Consider the following 18,348-nt stretch of genomic DNA (forward strand, 5'->3'; position numbering starts at 1 on the left):
TGGCGATACTGTTTACCTGTCACCCATGTATTATATAAAGGTTTTCTTCTAGCTTTCTACTCGATATTCTTCATTTGTCACTGTTAACGTGCTTGCTCCGCTAACAGCTAAAACGTTGCAGCATAAGTTTGTTCCAATATCGCGGTGGGGCAAGCACAACCATATCGTAAGTCCCATTAATGTAGCAGCATAAATCGCGTGCCCACTGATGTCTTTTTGTTTTCTCACCTCAGCCAACTTACTTTCTTTAAAACGCACCTGCTACGCGGTCTCTAAAATATTCAAGCACGGCTAGAAACGGAAGTTTTTCGATACGTAATAGAAAGCCTTTTATTCATATCACGTGAGAAAGTGCTAAATGAATCATGATTAGTCATGTGCCCGCGTCCTAATACAACACCATGGTTCATGAGTTACGGTGCAGTAGAAAGATTTAGGTAAACTTTGAGCGCCTGCCGTTCTGCAAAATGCATGGTCGTAAAAACTTGGCAGTGTTCCTGGACTTTGTCCACATTGAAGAGCTGCACTCCTGAAGCTTCGTCATTCTTGCCACCTCGTGTTTAGTGAAAATATCTCAGCCACTCAGAGATCATAATGGTAAACTTGTGCAGCCTTAATAGCAACAGTTGTCAACGGCATCTCAGGGACGCATTTGTAAATGCAGAGAAAAATAACGTGTGTTTGAAAGAGCGCATACGCTTTTTGAGTAGTCGACTTTCGCTAGTATTCTACTCACTTCAAATCCAGTTGAATTTGATTTCATTTTTCGTCCAAAGCTTGTACTAGTTAGTGTCGTTTATTTTTCACCTAATACCGTCATAATTACGCGAGCGATACTCCAAGCAATGAAGTGCACTGCGCTTGACTTACTACAAGGATTCCATTGCTGTCACGTGATCAGGTTTTAGCGTCTGTAAAGCTTAGTAATTCCACTGACGTCAAAGTGCTCTCGATCACTTACCACAAGCAAGACGCACTGATGTAAATACCTGATCCCCCGTGTTTAGAGCACATGAGTAATGTGGGTATGGAAGCAGAGAAAGTGTTATCTGACGGGGACTGTTGCATGGAAGCATAGTTCCTGTACCTATGAGGCTTTATTCATCTATTGTTGTGCCTGTGCATCCGCGCTGTCTCCAGAAGCCAGCAGGTGCAATCAGATTTTGTTATCCTTCCATCCTCAGCGCACCATTCGTGCGTTGCTCTCGAGTGATTGGGTCTGCGCACCTGCTCCGCATGTAGCAATGAAACCACTCCGAAATGAGTATCTTGTTCTGATAAGGCTATACTTCTTTGTGTGGCTGTCTACTCAACTCTTGCTGCTACCTTTCTACTTCGAGGTTAATTGGTGCGCGCGCATTGTGTTCGTCTTTGCTGCTGTCGACAAGAAAACCGTAATGAAGTCGGTGATCGGCCGCCATCTTTATATTCCCGCCACTGTACGCTAAGACGACGTAACAGTGCCGTTCCTTGCCGAATCAGCGAAGTAAATTTAGAAGTCCCAAAGCGGTCCAGCTCTATGCGTCAGGAAGTGACAGATGCAGCGAGCAACCAGCAATGAGAGGCCTTCAGTGAAACATGAAAATGTAAGCACTGAAGAAAAATCTATGTTCTCGCTGCCCCGCGCTCAGGCAGCGTTTTAAGCTGTTTACTATTGTCTTAGGCACTGTAGTGCATAATATACTCGTTGAACCCTGTTGTCACGTATATTGCTATATTCTAACAGACTACACCTCCCCTCAGAACCGATGTCGCCACTTCATTGCAAACTAATCGCTGCAAAATTCTCGCACTACCTACTCAGGACTATGGCTGGAAGAAAAGCGAGTTAAGGAATTTGGTTTGGCAGAGCAGACATAGCATTACCTTCAAGAAACATCTGTACCCTGTAGCACATATTGAAAAGATAAATAACTAACTGAAGCGAGCGTGTGTGTTCGAGGGGAGGGTGGAAAGGTTTGAAGTCATTAAGCATCTTGATGCTTCCCTACAACAGCTGTGAATTTGGTACGGGTCTACACCCGTGGGATGCTTGGCACCTACATTGGTGCATACCCATGCAACCGCAGCCAAACAGTTTCAGTTTATGAGGGTTTAACGTCGCAAAGCGACTGAGGCTGTGAGGGGCGCCGCAGTGGAGCACACCGCATAATTTCGACCACCTGGGGTTTCTTAACGTGCAATGACATCGTACAGCACGCAGGCCTTTAACACATTTCGCATCCATCGAAATGCGACCATAGCGGCCGAGACCGAACCCGCGTCTTTCGGGTCAGCAGCCTAGCGCCATAGCTACTGAACCACCATGACGGCAACCGAACAAAACCTAAAGCTTACAGTTTTAAAGCTAAAGCTGTAAAGTTGCTACATTCACTGGAGCTGCCGTAAGTTAGCTCCTGCGACAAATTACGTGAACGTGCTGGCTGCCTGGTGGTATCTCTTAACGCGGCGTCCGCTGAATGATTATAGTTCCGTGAGATTCCCTATGATGTGGATTGGGATGGTTGGCGAAACACTGTAAACGGTACACATCGCGGGAGCTAAATTGTCCACGCTGGTGTCCCTGTTCATATGCCCCTAATGTTATATCACGTTCCTCCGCGCGTTGTATCTTTTACTACTTTTCAGAAATCTGCCCGCGTCGCGCCTTCCTATAGCCTCGGACGTGACCTTATATGATGGATGGCTGTCGTCGGCACGTGGAATCGCGAAGGGAGATTCGCCATGAGGCGGCGCTCGTTGCGACAGACTCCTGCAAAAGGCTGTCGGCATCCCGACTGCGCGTTTCTCAATTCGGGGGTTGCAGTGCTGTTACGCGAGGTGACATGCGTCGTCTCCTCACCGGACATGTCGTCGCCTGGCAGCGCTGTCGTCTCAGCGTGGCGTTGCTGCTGACGTCGGCGGCGCAGCGCACGTGGCTCGTCTGGCGCGCGGTCCGCCGCATGTCTGTGCCGGGCCGATACGGCGCGCGGCTGCGGCCACTGCTGCGGCTGCGGCTCGCGGAGAGGCGACGTGGCGCGTGGCCGGCGGGCGGACGGGCGCGGCCCGCATTGAGCGGCGCCCGCCTCTCGGAGGCCGGCCGACGGGACCGCCCGCCACAAGGGCCGCCGCGACGCATGCGCGAGCCGGGGCTCGGGCCTACCCCCCTGATCGCGGGCCCCGGCGCGCACCGCTCGGCCGAGCCCAGGTCCGGGCCCCGGTGTGTTGTGCGCGTGGTCGCCCCTCCGCCAACGCGGCGCGCTCCCAAGGAGAACTTTCGCGGAAGGGAAGGACGGACGGAAGAGGAGAGCTGATGCCCTCCCGAGAAAGTAGAGCGAGGGCTGCTCGTCGGGAGAGGCCGCGCTCCGTCCCGTTCGGGAAACGGGGCTCCTTTGTGCCGCCTCCGGTGTGGCCCGACTCCCGAGACTTCTCGCTACCTGTCCGTCTCGCAGGACAATTCGGGTCGTCTTGGCGGTCTCTTCGCTGATAAAAGTGCGTAATGCTTTCTTTCTGCGCGAGCTTCGATTGACCCTTCCATTCTTTTATCAAGCAAAGACGCTGGTTTTTGACGCTCATGCGGTGCAACAGGTTATAAATCTGCCAGCAAGCCAAGCTCCGTAACATGACTAAGCTTTACAGATAAGTAGATTTGCTCAAATGCAGTATATTCGCATAGATGTTAAATTCACTCTGACATGAAGTTCTCGTCACTCGTTTATTACGATGGTTTTACAAAACCAGTGTTTGGCACAACTGTCAAACGTGAACCTTCACCAACAAGCCCAACTAGCGGTCTATAATTGAATCTGTTGAATCTGAACTCGTTTCAAGGTAATGTATTGTAAAATGTGAAAGAAGTTTTCAGATTCCTACATATTTCTTAGATATTTTTAGCTGACTTCGGCAGCACCATTGATTTCCGCACTGACGATGTAAATATTGTAGAAAGCTTCAGATGCGTCGTTTATTATCTTGCGATGGTGGAAAATTTACCCATAGAGGCGAGGGAGACTGGCACTGAAAACTTCATTGCAAGATGCGAAAAAGGACTCAGTCTAGTTCACTTCTCAGACACCTGTGAAGGGTGGCCTACAGATTCTGGTTTTTAGCGTTTTGTCAAGCGAAAACAAAATATATGCCGAGAATACTACTCTGCCTTATATTTGCTCTCCGTAAATCCCGTGTGCACCTACTGAACAATAATGTCCAATAACAAGAAAAACGCGTCGGGTATGCTGGATGTCCTCGTGCAACACGGGTAATAATAATAATAGTAATCGGTTTTTTAGGAAAAGAAATGGCGCAGTATCTGTCTCATATATCGTTGGACACCTGAACCGCACCGTAAGGGAAGGAATAAAGGAGGGAGTGAAAGAAGAAAGGAAGAAAGAGGTGCCGTAGTGGAGGGCTCCGGAATAATTTCGACCACCCGGGGATCTTTAACGTGCACTGATATCGCACACCACACGGGCGCCAGGAGTCCAATGCAACGCGAGTCCAATGCTGATCTGATGAAAGAGGGGAAAATCATGGTGGCACACGGCCCGGGTCCCGACTAACGTCACAAGCCGTAGACACGGCTTGCGGTGACATCATTCCTTTCTCATTTGCAGGTTAATTATGGCTCGTGTTATTCACATAGAGTGCTGACTATCCGCTTCTGCGCCGACCAGCCTCTTAACCGAGCCAAAGCGCTTGGTCAGCTTTAATAGTGACACGTGTATCCAATGGAGAAAACCTAGTTAGCTTCTGTAAGGAGGTTCCGCAAATGGCTTGCACCCCGTTCAGATTTTCACACGGAATTCAACTTCAAAAGCCGCTGTTTTGCATTCCATGTGCATCTGAGAATGAGCGAAAAACCGAAACTATAATAATAATAATAATAATTGGTTTTGGGGGAAAGGAAATGGCACAGTATCTGTCTCATATCGTTGGACACCTGAACCGCGCCGTAAGGGAATGGATAAAGGAGGGAGTGAAAGAAGAAAGAAAGAAAGAGGCGCCGTAGTGGAGGGATCCGGAATAATTTCGACCACCCGGAGATCTTTAACGTGCACTGACATCGCACACCACACGGGCGCCACGAGTCCAATGCAACGCGAGTCCAATGCTGATCTGATGAAAGAGGGGAAAATCATGGTGGCACACGGCCCGGGTCCCGACTAACGTCACAAGCCGTAGACACGGCTTGCGGTGACATCATTCCTTTCTCATTTGCAGGTTAATTATGGCTCGTGTTATTCACATAGAGTGCTGACTATCCGCTTCTGCGCCGACCAGCCTCTTAACCGAGCCAAAGCGCTTGGTCAGCTTTAATAGTGACACGTGTATCCAATGGAGAAAACCTAGTTAGCTTCTGTAAGGAGGTTCCGCAAATGGCTTGCACCCCGTTCAGATTTTCACACGGAATTCAACTTCAAAAGCCGCTGTTTTGCATTCCATGTGCATCTGAGAATGAGCGAAAAACCGAAACTATAATAATAATAATAATAATAATAATAATAATAATAATAATAATAATAATAATAATAATAATAATAATAATAATAATAATAATAATAATTGGTTTTGGGGGAAAGGAAATGGCACAGTATCTGTCTCATATCGTTGGACACATGAACCGCGCCGTAAGGGAATGTATAAAGGAGGGAGTGAAAGAAGAAAGGAAGAAAGAGGTGCCGTAGTGGAGGGCTCCGGAATAATTTCGACCACCGGGGATCTTTAACGTGCACTGACATCGCACACCACACGGGCGCCACGAGTCCAATGCAACGCGAGTCCAATGCTGATCTGATGAAAGAGGGGAAAATCATGGTGGCACACGGCCCGGGTCCCGACTAACGTCACAAGCCGTAGACACGGCTTGCGGTGACATCATTCCTTTCTCATTTGCAGGTTAATTATGGCTCGTGTTATTCACATAGAGTGCTGGCTGTCCGCTTCTGCGCCGACCAGCCTCTTAACCGAGCCAAAGCGCTTGGTCAGCTTTAATAGTGACACGTGTATCCAATGGAGAAAACCTAGTTAGCTTCTGTAAGGAGGTTCCGCAAATGGCTTGACCCCGTTCAGATTTTCACACGGAATTCAACTTCAAAAGCCGCTGTTTTGCATTCCATGTGCATCTGAGAATGAGCGAAAAACCGAAACTATAATAATAATAATAATAATTGGTTTTGGGGGAAAGGAAATGACACAGTATCTGTCTCATATCGTTGGACACCTGAACCGCGCCGTAAGGGAATGGATAAAGGAGGGAGTGAAAGAAGAAAGGAAGAAAGAGGTGCCGTAGTGGAGGGCTCCGGAATAATTTCGACCACCTGGGGATCTTTAACGTGCACTGACATCGCACAGTGCACGGGCGCCTTAGCGTTTTTCCTCCATAAAAACGCAGCCGCCGTGGTCGGGTTCGAACCCGGGAACTCCGGATCAGTAGTCGAGCGCCCTAAACTATAACTGGAAAAGTTATTGTCAGCAATCCAAGTGCAGAACACATCTTGAAACTATGCGTACTAGTATGTACTTTGTTGATGTTGCGCAGAGGCAGCTGTAATCAATTTTATTCAGAGCAAAAATGAACATAGAAGGCTTTAAGTAATCCATAATCAAATCAGTCCTTCATAGCGGCTGCAAGAAGCGTGTTATGCGCTGAAGGCGGTAGACATTCTTTACAAAAATAGAATAGCGTGGTAACGATCTAATCCACAGGGAAAACTTTAACCACCCCTTGTGGAAAGGAATGAAGGGAGCGAAAGCGAACAGAAGAAAGACTGCGTATATATAGTAATAGTGACCGCGAAGGATGGAGAGAGTGGCCGCGTGAGTCCAACGTATACATTTCTTCGGGCCACTAATACCGAAACCTTCCAAACACTTGCATACTGTGCGGGCTCTAGCGATGTTCTTGCCGTAGCCCTGAAGCGCTATCCCTTTTCCCTTTTGCGAGATGGCTTGTGCTGCAGTCATTTCCAGTCTGTGTTACCACGAAAATTTTTTGACTAGGCATTACTTGATTACGCACGTCTTACGATGGAAAAAAAAAGACAGCTTCAAACCTTCCGTCTTTCCCTTCAGTGGAGTAACATCGATATACTTTTACCACCAGCAATGTTGAAAGAATATTTTTGAGACGTTGTTTGGTTCCATTTCCTACAGGCCCCGCATTTAGTTCACTTCCACTTCCTAACGCTCTTGGTTGCTGCCCATTGACGACACATGCATTGTGTAGGATCCTCACAAAATTTGCTAATAATGCTGCTCCCAGCTAGATGGGGGAAAATGGTAGAGTTTGGGCGTGGGGTTAACCAGACGGCTGCACGTCTTGGTTATCCTGCTACCGGGAATGGGATGTTGGGAAGTGAAAGAGAAATAGGCAAGAAAGCAAAAGGGTTGAGGCGCAAGGGCATCAGGTAAGGATATGCTTGCGGCTGCTCCGAGTTGTTTAGTTGTTGTTTGGTGCTATGGGATTTTTCCTTTTTTAGCCGGCATTCAGAGTACAGCTTAGTCTGAGCACTCAAGGCAATGGGAAGCGCGTTTCAAACCCGCTAATACGAGCCCAATATGCGAGCAGATTGAGTTCACAGGGAGCGGCGAGTATGTTAGATGGAAACTCTGGACGAAAGCCTTCTCTGCTCTTTAGATGTGCAGTGTTGCGAGGTGGATATGACAGGTGAAGTGTCTTCGTGCTGCCCTATACTAGTCTCTAAAACCTTGTCACTACCCTCTGTTTTCCACCGCTAAGGCCCATTCACAGTTGCGAGTCGCAGTGACTGTGCGACCTTTCAGGCTGGAAAGCGACTGTCGGAATTGGTCTCATTGTTGGAAAACCAACACGGTTTCAAGACGGTTGCGCCCGGCTCTACACAGCAACCTCGTGGCTGCGAGTCGCAAACAGCTAAACCAATCTGTGGCACCTCGGAAGTGAGCTGTCACGGCCGGGTTCCAAACCGGGAACTCATGCTCAGTAGGCGAGCATGCTAACCACTGATCCACTGCGGCTATGCTATCAACCATGCCTTAGGCTTCCTTCTCTCTAGTTGTGTAATTTACGCCGACTGAACATGCCTTCCAAACTTACCAGTGAGGCCACGTGTAATATAACGTCTTCTAGGAAAGGAAAGGCGCGGTAATGGTCTCATTTCACCCTGTCACTTTTCACACTTCACCCTGTCATCACGACGTAAGATAGCAAGGCTTTGCCAATTTCACAAACTTTATTATAATTTCCCGCAATTACGTGAGAGCCTTATTATGCCCCCCTTGAGATCGTCCCGACGTTTGTTTAATTGCAACAGTGTTCAGCGTATTCATGGTACCACTAAAGTTTTCAATAATTCATTTTTGCCAACTGTTATATCCGAGTGGAATGTACTCCCTGACGATTGTCAATGAAGCCAACTCAGTAAAATTCAAACACTTATTGACTGCTTATTTCTCTCCTCAATTCCTGTAGAATGCCTTTTATTTACCTATTTATTGTCTTGGTAATTTCAATGCGTTTACTGTGTTTATTTGTGCTTGCCATTTTTATTTGTGTTCTATCTTTGTGACCCGTTATTACCATTTGTTCCCCCCCCCCCTTATGTAATGCCCCATTGGGGCCTTAAAGAGAAAATAAATGATGATGATGATGATGATTTCTCGGTGGACACCTAAACCACTCCGTGAAGGAATGGAGGAAGGAGGATGTGAAAGAAGGAAGAGAGAAGGAGGCGTTGTAGTGCAGAGCTTCTAAATCGTTTTGCCTACCTCAGTTCGTTTTTAACGTATAGCGGCATTGCATATTACACGGGCCTCACGTTTTGCCTCTATAGAAACCCGGCCGCCGCGACCGCAATGCCTTTTGCTTTCGAGCTGCAAGCGATTTCCGGCACACAACAGAGGAAAGATGACCGCATTTCTCGTCCTGGTTAAAATAGGGACTTTGCTTTGAAACATCGCTGAGGACTGCCGCGGGTGGATTTATGGGGTGGACAAGGGGGAGGAAGGGGAGGGGGAAGAAGGAAGAGGGAGAGGGTCGCTTGCCCCAAGCAAGAAATCTTACATACGAAAGGCCATGCTGAACCCCACTTTTTCCTCGAAAAAAAAAATGCCTGGCTGACTGCAACGACCAAAATAGAAGCTTTAAGTGTTAAATATCAATCGCAACAAATAAAACGAACATTACAGCAAAAATTGGAGGGGACACTCATGTTGTAGTCAAGCTCCGCCTTAAGGATATGACGCGATAACGCAATGGGTCGATTCCCACATATGCGGGAGGTCGTTCTCTACTTTTCATTCATAGATCCCTGGGAGTACTCATACCCTGTCCTGGCGCAGTGGTGCAGCGGTTATGCGATGCGCTAACGCCCTGCGACCGCATGTGCTCCCAGCGGCGGGTCCTGTGCGGCCCAGGTTACTCTCCCCGAGCGAAAATTCATTTATTTAACTGCCACCTGCCACGGTGGGCAGTTAGCTCACTATCCGGTGTGCAGGTTTTGACGACAGCACAGGGTCACGTGACCTAAGTGGCCTACCTGCTTCCTATAGGCTGCTCCCTGGGGAGCACCTCCATAGCCATGCGCATGATTTTTCCCTCACAACGCCGTCACCGGATTTTCTGGTAAACGGGGTCTTTAACGCCATCGTGTTAATACAACGAACCTGAGTGAGCGTCGCTTCATACTCACCAGTATGTTTAGATAAGTGAATTTCATATCAAATGGATGCTTACATCCACTTTTACAGTGTAGGAGCGTGACATTTGCCTTTTGTGGCTTGGTTTACGAGCTCAATGCATCATAGCTCTCGAGGCAAAACCCGACTAATGAGCAGAAAAACTATTCAGAACACTCGTCAATATTCCATTCCCCTGCTTTCACTATTTAGCTGATAATCTTTCTTCCTTTCTTCTTTCACTCCCTTCTTTATCCCTTCCCTTACGGCGCGGTTCAGGTGTCCAACAATATATATGAGACAGATACTGCGCCATTTCCTTCCCCCCCCCCAAAAAAAAACAATTAATTAATAATGATAATCAGCACTAGAACAGAATCCTTTCATAACCTTTCTTTCTTTTTTTCTACACTCCGAAAATCGCAAACACATGTGCACGACAAGCGTCTGCTAATTCATGAGTGTGTTATAATGTATCTGAAGCGTGCCCAATGATGTGCGGACATTTTTACAAGTTTAGATTGAAATGCGCGCATGTGTTATCGAACGCGAGGATTCGGTATGTGAAAATTTTTTTGGGCTCATTTGCTTAATGGGAACTCCAAGGGTTTTCTCGAATCGCCTCTCACCGGCACAAAAAATCGCTTTTAATCAATTAATTTCAGAATACCATGTTGAATTATTTTAAGCAGCAAAAACCAGGATACGTAATTATGACATCATGACAGACCAGAAATAGCGTCACGGATACCCTCACAAAGCCTACCGTATGCGCTTTGATTGTCCAAACTGGCGACTGTAAATAACACCTCACATAATTATTTGGCTTAAATAACAATGAGCAAGTTAAAAATTTTGACCTTCAGCTAGCACAGAGCGAGTACCGACAAACTTAGAAACGTCACACACGCAAGGTTGTCTTTACAAATCACTCCGATTGATGGCCTGGAACGGAAAATTTTAAAATTTATTTTATCTGCAACAAAACTTCGTTTGACCACGAAATTAGGAACAAACAATCAGAAGACTGCAAAGCACGTACCATGAAAGTTTCAGTAAGTTTCAGTTGCCTTTTAAATCTATTCTCTCATTCGTCACCAGTCAAGAGTAAGAACGGTTAAGTTTGCAAGTAAACACTATCATTCAAAAACAAATGTACCTCATCCATGATGTGCATTTGTGCCAATATTATGAAACATAAAATAAACAAAGAATAAACAAAGTACATTTTTTTCTGTCTTTACAACGCATCGACGAATTGCACAACCCGGCAAGATGATTTGATTTCAGGGGTTTGTGCGAAACTAAGAGCTCCTGTTATCTATGCGTTTGGTTGAAGTAATGACTGAATAAAAGACATAATAATAGCCTTCTTGCGAAAGAAGCTTACTAGTGCAACAAGTCAAGCACCCGACAGTCATGCATATTTCATTTTGACGCCTGAGCGTCCTCTATGCACTAATTCTCACAAATTTGCTGACGGATAAGTTAAACATCAAAGCATAGAAAGAACAAAACTAACATCGCCTTGTTTTCGCCACATCAGCAGACCAGGACCGTCCACAAATCCGTTGCTAGCTGCACCACTCGGGCAGTTCTCTCTAAATAAATGAGCCTCCCTGCAACATAACTCGCCATGTCCTCCAGTGCAAAGTTTGCACCGAAAGCAGCAGTCACTGTCCGGCTCACTCTCATTCCAGATAGTGAACCAACGGCAAGAGTAAGAACGATGCTCACGGCTGTAAACTTATTACGCCGTCCGGCAGGCAGCCAGCTAACGCCGGCAGCTCCGGCGGTTCCAAGTCCCACGCGGTAACCCCACGCGGGGCGGTAATGGGGGAAAACACGAATCCGCGGCAGCGGGGACTCAATAATTCACCTCCGGTGCCTGTAATCGGAAGCAACGGACAGCTTTCATCATTACGCATTAAAGCCGTGCCTGAGTAATGCGATTTGGCGCACCCTGGCGTCTGTCCCCATCGATCACAGTTTTTCGGCGATAATTGAGTCGTATGTACCGACGGAACGGCGGATCTGCGCAGACGGACCGGCCGACCGGCCGGCCTCTTCCTTCGCTGGCTTCCCTCTCCCGGCTTGCGCCTCTCTCCCTCATTAGTGACTGGAGGCATGGGTGTCCGGCATTGAGCTTGCTCGCCGAGCGGTTCTCCACAGGCTGCAAGGCCGGCCCAGAATTTATGCTCCGTCTACGGATCCTGGGCAGTGCTCTTTCAGAACGTTCTGAAAAAGCATCATCACCCCTATGTCGTCATCATCTTCACCGTAACTATCATCATCAATAATAACAACACGAACAACCGAATTCAGGCCGCTGCAGGACAAAGGCCACTAGATATGACTTTCATTTATCCCTGTTTTGCGATTGACGTGGCCACATCTTTCCAGCAGTTACAATATGCTAGAAAGCGGTCAGTAACCCATCGTACGCTTCTGGCGCGTACTGTCGCACTTAAAAAGCCGGAAAATATATTTGAGATACAGAAGGTGTGCGGTAATCCGCTGTCCTGCAGAATGTGCCATATTTCCTTTTTTTCGGCTGAAGCTTGGCGTGGGGAATCGAATCAGTTTAGAGACCAGAATAAGTTTTATGCATGATCGACGTAGTAAGCAACGATTGTTCCCCTATACAACTTCCCCTAGTGAAGCCCTGTGATAGCGGGTAAAGAAGGCTTCGCAAGCCTCAGCCATGCCGATAAATACTGGACAAGCGCCTTTCTTCAAGGGGAAGTTGTTTATGAATGAAATTTTTGCGAAGATTATGAGATTGCACCTTAGCATTCAATATACTCGCAGGTCCTTCCTAGGGACAGTCGTTGCTTTCTGCAATATATCGCAAAGGCGCACCTACACCTCGTTGGTTTTCTATGACAGTCTTAACTACTGATAGTCTTAACTACTCGGTTCCAACGCAGGACAAACGTGAAGAGCAAGATTTGCTGCGCATCACAAAATTTGCTATCGCAAGGTTAGACCATTCATATGAATATGCTTATAAGAGAATCTTACAATATTCCACAGCTGCTTCACAATTATTATAAAAAATGCACCCCATTGTTTTTCTGTGGCTGTCTTTACGACTCGGTTCAAGCGCAGAACAAACGTTAAGAGCAGGATATTGCTAGCCATTGGAAGGTTAGACTATTCCCATCAATAACAGTTGCTAACAATATATCCCAGTTGAATCACAATTAAATGTGATTTCCGAGACAGCTTGACTTGTTTTCTTTGCCCATTTTGCGGCATCGAATAAGCCTTACCAGCTTTTGTGACAGGGTGTTACAAGAGGTCGTAAAGCGATAAACAGCAATATTTCTCAAGAAGGTGGCCAATAAATACGGCGTCGACGTGGTATATTCAGCGCCTCGAAAACTCGCCGCAATGTGTTCTCGCATTGGGAGAAAAAAAAAAGGGCAAGAGTGCGTCATCAGACACCGAACGCCACATGTTGGTTGCAAGAGAGGTGTGGTATACGAGTTCCCGCTTACATGCGGCAAGGTGTACGTTGGACAAACCGCACAGTGTCTTAATGAGCGCCTGCTTGAACACAAGAATTCATTAAACAAGAAAGGTACCCATCTGCCTGACCACTGCCAAGCCTACTCGAAAGAGAAGCTTATAGCCTGCAAGCCTCGACTATCGGAATGCAAAGGGCTCTTGAAAAGCCGAGATAAGACAGAACGCGAGCTCGTGGAAGCCTTCTATATCAAGAAGCGAGGTGATCATTGCATCAGTGGCACGTCAGTTGTTCTTCGCCACAGTGAAATGCTGTTTCCTGATGCATATCTGTGAGAGGCGATTGTTTGTCAACTGCGCTTTAGAGCATGGATAAGGGCAGTGGTTATATAAACGGTATTCTTCCCTTTCCCCTGTGTGGAGTAGCAGGCCAGGGCCCTGTTACCACCGGCCGACCTCTCCGCCTTTCTTTCATTAAAATTCCCTATCTCTCTCTCTCTCTTCTTTGAATAAATCGTGTTGAAAGTGCAGCGCTCGTCCTGTTCCCTTACTCGTCCGTGTTGCCATTTTTGCGCTCTCTTCTTCTAACTTTTTGCCACTTATGTATTGGATAGTTTCGAGGTGTGCGCATTGATGGGGCCAACTATCCCTATATCTGCAACACGTTTTTCCTGTGCATGGTCCTTTGACACGAGCCAGGATTTCCGTGTTTTCACAGTTACAGCCAGCCCGCTACCTTGCTTTTTGAAGCAAAGGAGGAAAAAATAATTAAAGAGTGCAAACCTGACACGAAAACAGTTCAGCAATAGCTTGGCAATTTTGACATGATTGGCGCAAGCAATCGAACGAAGTTAACGTCTGTAGTTCGAAGCGCATGACGAGAGAAACAACAAACGCATGCCTCCCATTCGTCTACAGTCGCGATCCCATCTATGCTTGAGAGTTAATTTTCGTAAAGTCCAGTTAAATGCTAGCGTGCGGCGAAAGCTAACTATGTCGACAAATTTTTGTTTCATGACCCCGCAGTGGTGGTTCAACGACTACTGCGCTCGACTGCTGAGCGCGAAGACCTCGGTTCGATCCCGGCCGCGGCGGCCGCGTTTCTATGGAGGAGAAACGCAAGGCGCCCGTGAACTGCTCTATATCAGTGCACGTTAATGAACCGCGGGTAGTCGAAATTAATCCGCTGCCCTCCTCTACGGCGCCTCTCAAAGCTCTTGTCGCTTTGGGACGTTACATGTAATAACGCGTAAAATTTTCCGCTACAACTTGTCGTCGACAGCATATGTAAGCATGAAAAAAATTCAGGGGCACTTTGGCGACCTAAAGTGCGCGAGACGAAAGCCTTTCTGCGGCCCGATCGGTTTCTTAATGTTTTATTTTTATTTTATGTTTCGTTTTTTTAATTGTTTTTGTTTTGTAAATTTTATTTTTATTAAGTTATATTTAATTGCTATTTATGTTTCTTTAATTTATTTAGCTAATTACTACTTGATGTCTAAATACAGACAAATGCCTAATTACTAATCATTAATTATTTAGTTTCTTTAATTTATGTTCCTTTAACTTATTTACCTAATTACTACTTAATGTCTAAATACAGACAAATGCCTAATTACTAATCACCAATTACTTAGTGATTGGTAAGGGTATATGGGTTATAGCAATTATGCCACTGATGACGTCACAGTGTGACAGATTTCGTGGACGGACGGACTGACAACGGTGAGCCATTAAAAGCATTAGCCTTAAAAATACACTGCGCGAAACGTAGGTCGCCGGCTTGAATCCTTTTTGTTCAACGAGCTTGGCAGCACGCTTCAGTTCCATGGCTGCTTTTGTCGCTTGAGGAGCTGCCTCTACCAGCCGCTGCTCTTCCAGCTGGGCCGTGTTTTCAGCGTCCTTGGCTGCTTTCGCTGCTTGACGCCGAGACGCGTGCACCCGCTCTTCTTTGGTCTTACTGACGCATTCTGCCGCCTTGGCCACCTCCGCACTTGCGTGTGTTGCCATGAGTACCATTGACACCTGCGAGCGACCAGGTTGCGCGACCGTTTTGGTCGAAAGGATACACTCGCAAATGGTGGCACTGGTCGAAAAGCGACAGTCACAAGCCACTCGCACGCTGCGAAATTTTCTAGCTTTGCGAATGCGCGTCTCAAACCGCTAACCAATCAGTGGCGATGCTGAAATGAACGGAAGCTCGTGCCACATGCGGCTTTTTGTTGGAGGTGAAAGCCAAGATCGGCAACCCTCATTCCGAACGAGACCAATTCGGGAAAGCGACACGTAGGTCACCCTTGCAAGTGTGAACATCTGTACAGTCGATTGAGCCGCTCCCTGGCGGGATTCGACAGCTGCTTGCACGCCCTTCGTGACTCGCAGGTGTGAATGCGCCCGTATAGAGCTGCTGCTGCTGGAGACGTAGGCGAGCTTTTCTGTAGTTTTTGACTCATGCGTTTCCACTGCACGGGCACGTCGGGAGCTCTACAGCCACACAACATCAGAAGCGCAGAATGAAGGGATGAAAGATCCCGGCGGCAACGACCGAGACGCTAACCAAGATGAGATAACCCGGACAAACGATTATAGTTTGCGAGGCCGCCATCGCGTGCTGCATGTTACTGAACATGAAAAATTACCGAGGGAATTTTGAAGACTTGCCACACCCAATTAATTTCTTACGACCGCCAGCTAGAACTAGTCAGTGCGAGTGCAGGGCATTTCATGAGTCAGATTGTGCAGCGTGTAGGAATAGTAAGAGAGGAGTGTTAACCTTGCGCGTGCACCATGCCAGCGCACTCTTTAGTTTTAACTTAATTGCAACCGAAAATGTTCACTGAGTTAAGCGATGTTCGATCCTTTCAGGCGGCACATGGCGCTGATTGGTGACGTCCATGAAAGCTGGGCAAAAATTGCTACATACTAATTTTAACACACAGCGCCAGGTGCTGCAACAATGTCCGAGCAGTCTGTATTGCCTTGAGACGAAGCTGCTCTATTCCTACCTGTGCTGGTTCGAATCCCGCTCGGGAAGCTGAGAGTGGCAATTTTTTTCCTGCGGGATATTATTAAGCCAAACAATTTGCGAATGTTTCGAAAGGTTCTTGCTTCAGATCCGTCTGCTTCAGGTTCGGCTTCAAGATCGACTGCAGGTTCGGCTTCAGGTCCGGCTTAAGTTCCCGCTCCGGCTTTGGCGTCAGCTTTGCCGCGGTTCCGCGGAAGTGTTCGCCTGAGTTCGCCAAAAATTGGAGCTGCGAGCATCTGCTGCTTTAAATATAGCTTTCGAACGTATCTGTTTCGCCGCCGTAGAGTGACGCGGTGGGGCGAACGACAGCGTTCTCAAACACTCTGTCAAATGACACCCCGGACGTATGTCCACGTCACGAAGAGGGATCGAAGCCAGAGCCGATGCAAGCCGGAGACGACACGCGGGGCGCTCAGAGTGTATACGAAGCCCTGAAAGCTGCGCCACCCTGCGCGCGCGTCAGCGCCGGGCGTGGGAACGTGAGGCGAGCCCGGTCCGGCTTTATTAGGCTGGACACGGCCGGTCACTTAGAAGGGACAAGACTCGCGCCTTAGCGCAGCAAACACTCGTCGCCGCCGCCGCCCCAACACCGGCGTGGCTTCTCCTTTTGTCTTTTTTTGGTTTTCTTTTAGGCACCGGTCATGATGGACGCCGCATGTCGCAAGCCCACCACGCGGCGACGCTCGATGGTTTCGTAAAGATGTGAAGTGGTCTCTTGTTTGCACCGTGGGCAGTATGCCCAGCACATGTTTTTGCAGCGAAGCACTGGTTATGTATGAGGCATGTGCAATGAACCACTATAAGGTTTACTTTTGCCGTTTGCACCTACAGTGAAACGAGCGTGACGAGAACGGCGACAAGGTTTTTTTGTTCTGAGCAGCGCAAATGTCCGTTCCGCCGTCCTAAGTGCCCCTTCTCTTAAAGTCAGCAAACACACTGACTAAATGCAACAGTGTGGTGTCGTTGTTCTCCTTAGAGGAGCGATAACGCTTCTTAAAGCAGAGGATACATGCTAATTAGTTCACAAGTTGTGAAAATGCCTCGTGTGTTGTGCCTCTACTAGAAAGTATGTAGAGTGAAAGCACTACCGGACATCCCCGTAAGGATTTGTGATTGGATGCAGTGGGGCGATATCTGCGGAGCAGCGAATTTCTGTCTGCAAATCTGACAAGCCCCTCGTCATCACAGGAAACGGACAGCCTCTTATAGGCAATGGACACGCGGAAAGTTTTCCGCAACATAGACTCACTGCGTATGGACATAGTTTGCAAGGCGCCAACCTCAACGCGAACAGCGTACTCACTTTCCGGTCTAATCTACCTGCCATATTACTACCACCCGCACTGGCGCTCATAATAAGAGCGACTTAGTTCACTCTATCTGGCACACACACACGAACACTCACTCACTGAAATACGCGCGCTCGAAATGCAAGATTAGGAATGGGCCTTCAGAAGCTCCGCGTGATTGTCGTGGCCAGTCGCGGTTCATTCCTCGCCTTTCGATTAATGCATTTGCAAAATGATTGCTGTCCTGGCGTTTCTTGGTATCGGGATGCGAAAATATTGTGCCCCTCTCTTTGTTGATTTTGGAAGGAACACAAAATTATTTTTTTAATGCTCGTTGCCCCCTTTCACATTCGATAAATCGAATGTGAAATGCAGAGCGCATTGGAAAAGCTTAGATAATACAATGGTGACGATGAACATCAAAGTCTGCAAGCAAAAAAACTTGCGTGAGTAGTTAGCTGATCCAATATAACTTCATGGCTACTCTCCCCTACATCACAAAAAATACGGCAGAGACATCTACCTTACTGAAGACTGCTTAAGTATAAGAATGCGAAAGCCCGTCAGGGACAAAACGTAAACATTTGGTTGAGGTTTGCGAACTGAATTTATTTCAGGCGATCAGTGTTTTTTTCTTTTTCGAACAATGGCTCCACCCACACACAGACACGCGCCTATGACTACCCCCAGAACGCTGTATGACGAAAGGAGTAGTGTTTTTTTGAAGAAAAGAAATGACACAGTAAATGTTTCACTTCTTGTTGGACACTTCAACCACGCCGTTGCATCATAATTTTGAGACCAATGTCTGGGAAGGCATACAATTGAAGGTGCATATGTTGTCGCATAGAATCCCTATCGCAAGCTAGCCTCCAACTTCACAAGCACATGTAAGCTACATGCAACGAGAAATCGTATGACACTACCCGC

General features: G+C 47.3%; 1 protein-coding gene across 1 annotated transcript in view; it reads right to left on the reverse strand.

Annotated features, from left to right (window-relative positions):
- LOC144129249 (uncharacterized) overlaps positions 1-3,046 on the reverse strand; it is a 109,893-nt gene extending 106,847 nt beyond the window's left edge. The window contains exon 1 of the mRNA XM_077663261.1: positions 2,843-3,046. Within this exon, the coding sequence (XP_077519387.1) occupies positions 2,843-2,849 (7 nt within the window). The 5' untranslated portion in view covers positions 2,850-3,046. The remainder of the gene's footprint in view (positions 1-2,842) is intronic.
- Between the last annotated feature and the right edge of the window lie 15,302 nt (positions 3,047-18,348).

This window comes from Amblyomma americanum, chromosome 4, assembly GCF_052857255.1.
Source record: "Amblyomma americanum isolate KBUSLIRL-KWMA chromosome 4, ASM5285725v1, whole genome shotgun sequence".
Lineage (NCBI taxonomy): Eukaryota > Metazoa > Arthropoda > Arachnida > Ixodida > Ixodidae > Amblyomma > Amblyomma americanum.